At 40.7% G+C, this 3,530-nt stretch overlaps 1 protein-coding gene across 1 annotated transcript; it reads left to right on the plus strand.

The window, feature by feature from the left end:
- Window positions 1-876: 876 nt before the first annotated feature.
- On the plus strand, window positions 877-3,225 carry LOC145799880 (protein FAR1-RELATED SEQUENCE 5-like). Its single transcript, XM_082889519.1, has 3 exons — window positions 877-2,832; window positions 2,919-3,050; window positions 3,157-3,225. Exons 1-3 carry the CDS (start codon window positions 877-879, stop codon window positions 3,223-3,225), a joined length of 2,157 nt encoding a protein of 718 aa, XP_082745645.1.
- Window positions 3,226-3,530: the final 305 nt, after the last annotated feature.

Raw genomic sequence — 3,530 nt, forward strand, 5'->3', positions numbered from 1 at the left:
GGGGGTCAAAAGGGTCAAGTAATATTAATGGCCGGCAACCATTTTTTAGGGTCCTCCCATGTGTGTACATCACAAATATGTGGTTCAAAGTTCGAGAAAATGGGCCCAAGGTGTTCAACATTAGCCCGGAAGTGCGAAAAACGGGCACCGGAGGGCGTCGGAGGATGTATAACTGGTTGCTGCAACAATTGCTGGCCTCCCACCCTTCAGTGACCTCTCCGGTGATAAAACAGAGGTACCTGCCAAAAATGAACGAAAACCGTTGCAAAACGAATGTTCGGGGGCCAAAACGCGCAGTTCGAGGTCCCGAAAATGGGCTGTTAAGCACCGAAAGTGGCATTCGGCCATGAAGTGGGTTTCTCAGACCCCAGTGTCCCTCAAAAGGGAGCAAATAAGGAGTATGCCAAAAATTAGAACAAACGGAGGTGGTTAGGCGGTCCCGAACAGAGGCACACGGCCAACGGTCTCGAAAAACCGGAAACCGGACTCCGAAATGGGCAAAATGGCCTACGGCCACAAAATGTAGCCTGCGGACACTGAGAGATGGTCTACGGGACCTCTCCCTCCCCTCAGGAAAAGAAACAGAGAAAACCGAGTCTGGTTCGCAAACCGAGACAAGGCACAGAAGAGGGTTCGGAAGTCCGGAGGCAGGACTCACGGCCGTGACTCTGAAACTTCTGAACGAGCACATTATGCAACATCACCAAGCGCTCAATCGGTGACGTCTGAGTCTTAAGGTCGGTCAAAAATGGGGTGTCTACAACTGGTTGTCAAGCCCGACTTGTCATTAAGTGGGATAGGAATATTCAGAAATTTTTTGTTAGTGATTTTGTTGAACAACATAATCATATCTTCGTACTAGCAGAATGTACGCATATGTTACCATCCCAAAGGAAGATATCTGCATCACAGGCAACCGAAATAGATTTAGTCGAAAAATCTGGAATCCGTCTTAATGCTGCATTTGAGCTCATGGGTAATGAAGTTGGTGGAAGGGAGTCGCTTGGGTTTACAAAACTTGACCAAAAAAATTATTTGAGAACGAAGAGGCAAAACAATTTAGCATATGGGGAGGCAGGTAGCATTTTGCAATATTTTCGTGACAAATCATTGGAGAATCCATCTTTTTTTTACTCGGTCCAATTAGATAACGAGGAGCAGATTACGAACATATTTTGGGCCGATGCTCAGATGATCATGGATTGTGGGCAATTTGGTGATGTTGTCACTTTCGACACTACTTACAAGTTAAATAGTACACATAGACCATTTGCGTCTTTTGTTGGATTAAACCATCATAGGGAAACTGTGGTATTTGGTGCAGCTTTGATGTATGATGAGACCGCCGATTCTTTCGTATGGCTTTTTAGAAGATTCTTGGAGGCAATGTCAAGTAAGGCTCCAAAAACAATTTTTACGGATCAGGATGCTGCAATGGCTAAGGCCATACCTATTCTCATGCCTAACACAACCCACCGCCTTTGCACTTGGCATTTGATGCAAAATGCATTAAGGCATGCAAATTCTATCTTCAAGGATAAGGCGATGAAGGATAAGGGGATGAAGAGTGTTTTATACACGTTTATGTACGACATTGAGGATGAGGAAGAGTTTATATTAAAATGGGAGGAAATGCTTGACAAGTATGAAGTAACAGATAATCATTGGTTGAAGTTAACATTTGGGGTCAAGGAAAAATGGGGTTGGCCATATGTTAGAAATGCATGGGGTGCGGGCATGAGTAGCACCCAACTTAGTGAATCCTTTAATGCTTTCTTGAAGGATTTCATTCAGTCTGATCATAACTTAATGCAATTTTTCATGCATTTTGATCGAGTTCTGTCTGAGAAAAGGTACAAAGAGTTACAAGCTGAATATGCTCTATGCCAAAAGTTGCCCAGGGTGAATATTAAAGTGAAGATTATGGAGCAAGCTGCAGCTGTTTACACAAATAAAATTTTTGAAGAATTTCAGGATGAGTATGTCAAGTCCCTTGAAGTCAACATTGAAGAAATTGAAAATGATGGTGAGAGTACCGTTTATACGGTTCTTGATAGTGATGGTATAAAGGTGAGGAAGGTGAGGCAGGAGTGTGATGATTCGGTCACTTGCAATTGTAGGAAGTTTGAAATGAAGGGCATTTTGTGTAGTCATTGTTTGAAGATCCTTAGAGAAAGACTCAATTTGAAAGAGATTCCTTCACAATATATTCTGAAGAGATGGACTAAAAAAACAATATCTGAAAATGTGAAAAATAGGTGTGGGCATGATATTCAGGTTGATGTAAGATTGCATCAAACTTCACGTTATAGGTCATTGATGGCAATATTCAGATCAGTAGCGTGTAGAGCTTCTGAAAGTGAGGAAACATATAATTTGACGGTCGAGAAAGCAGATGAATTAATTGCAAACATTGAAACCATGTTAAGCGCAAAATTCAATATGCCTTGTTCAGATACTATTCAACAAGAAAGCCCCCCCAACACATGCCCCGAAAGCTTTGAAGTGGATGGTGTAGTGGATAAAAATGTAGTCCAAGCAAAAGGACTCAAGAGAAAAGAGTGCACTAGCAAGGGACGAAGGCGGACAAAAGGTGGTTTGGAGCTTGCGTTGGCAAAGAAAAATAAAACAAGTTCACATAATGCTTCTCAAACTTCCATGTCTGTTACTCCTCAAACTCCTCCCTTATTTTCGGCAAGTGCTCCTGAAGCACCTCCCTTAATTCCTCAGTCGGCTCCTTTATTTTCAAGTGTTCCTCAACTTCCTCCATTCTCGCCGAGTGTTCCTCAAGTTAGAGCTTCTCCGTCTCAATTTATGTATCCCACCTATGATGTAAGTTAGTTTAATAAAAAGTTTTAGTACGGATTTGTAGCTAACTATTATCATTTTAGATTGATATGTGTTTGTTATTGTTGCAGCCAAGTTTTCTTCATCACAATATGCATTTTTCAATGCCATCGATGTATTCCGTCCATGGAACCTATCAAGCATTGCTTAACAATGCAAGTAGTTATCACTCGCAAGCTTCAAATAGTCCCGCATGTAGTGAAGTAATTTTTTTTTCACCTTTCCTCTTTTATTTTGTCATTCATTCATGTAAAGTTCCATTTTATTTTATGGTTCCTTTGATGTAATGTTATTTTATTTTTTTTGTAGGTACTATATGGTCGTGGTCGTGGGCGTGGCCGTGGGCATGGGGATGTGGATCACACGCCAACATCTTAGCGTTATTTTGTTTTGGGAATTTTTGTGAATTTTTTGTTGGATATGTAATATTCAAACTTGTCATCAAACTGTTGCTAAAAATTTTCTGTTCAAATTACTCAGTAAATGTTGCTGAAACTTCCCTTGAAATGTTGAAATTTTGATTAATTTTTGAAATATTGAAATGTTGAAATTTTCTGTTCAAATGTTGAAATGTTCCTGCTGGCAGCATTCCTTGGGTGCAGTTTGTTAATTGGGCTTGGCTGGAATTTATTCTTCATGCAACTTGTTGGTTTCAACTCTAGGAAAGGTGGAATAATGAATTC

The sequence above is a fragment of the Camellia sinensis genome, chromosome 9 (genome assembly GCF_055761805.1).
Source record: "Camellia sinensis isolate YWXY chromosome 9, ASM5576180v1, whole genome shotgun sequence".
In the NCBI taxonomy this organism is placed as follows: Eukaryota; Viridiplantae; Streptophyta; class Magnoliopsida; order Ericales; family Theaceae; genus Camellia; species Camellia sinensis.

Excerpts from the sequence above, each read along its gene's own strand:
- LOC145799880 (XM_082889519.1), top strand. The coding sequence starts at position 877 with ATGTTACCATCCCAAAGGAAGATATCTGCATCACAGGCAACCGAAATA. Across the intron at positions 2,833-2,918 it reads TTATGTATCCCACCTATGAT|CCAAGTTTTCTTCATCACAA; the intron begins GTAAGTTAGTTT and ends TTATTGTTGCAG. Across the intron at positions 3,051-3,156 it reads ATAGTCCCGCATGTAGTGAA|GTACTATATGGTCGTGGTCG; the intron begins GTAATTTTTTTT and ends TTTTTTTTGTAG.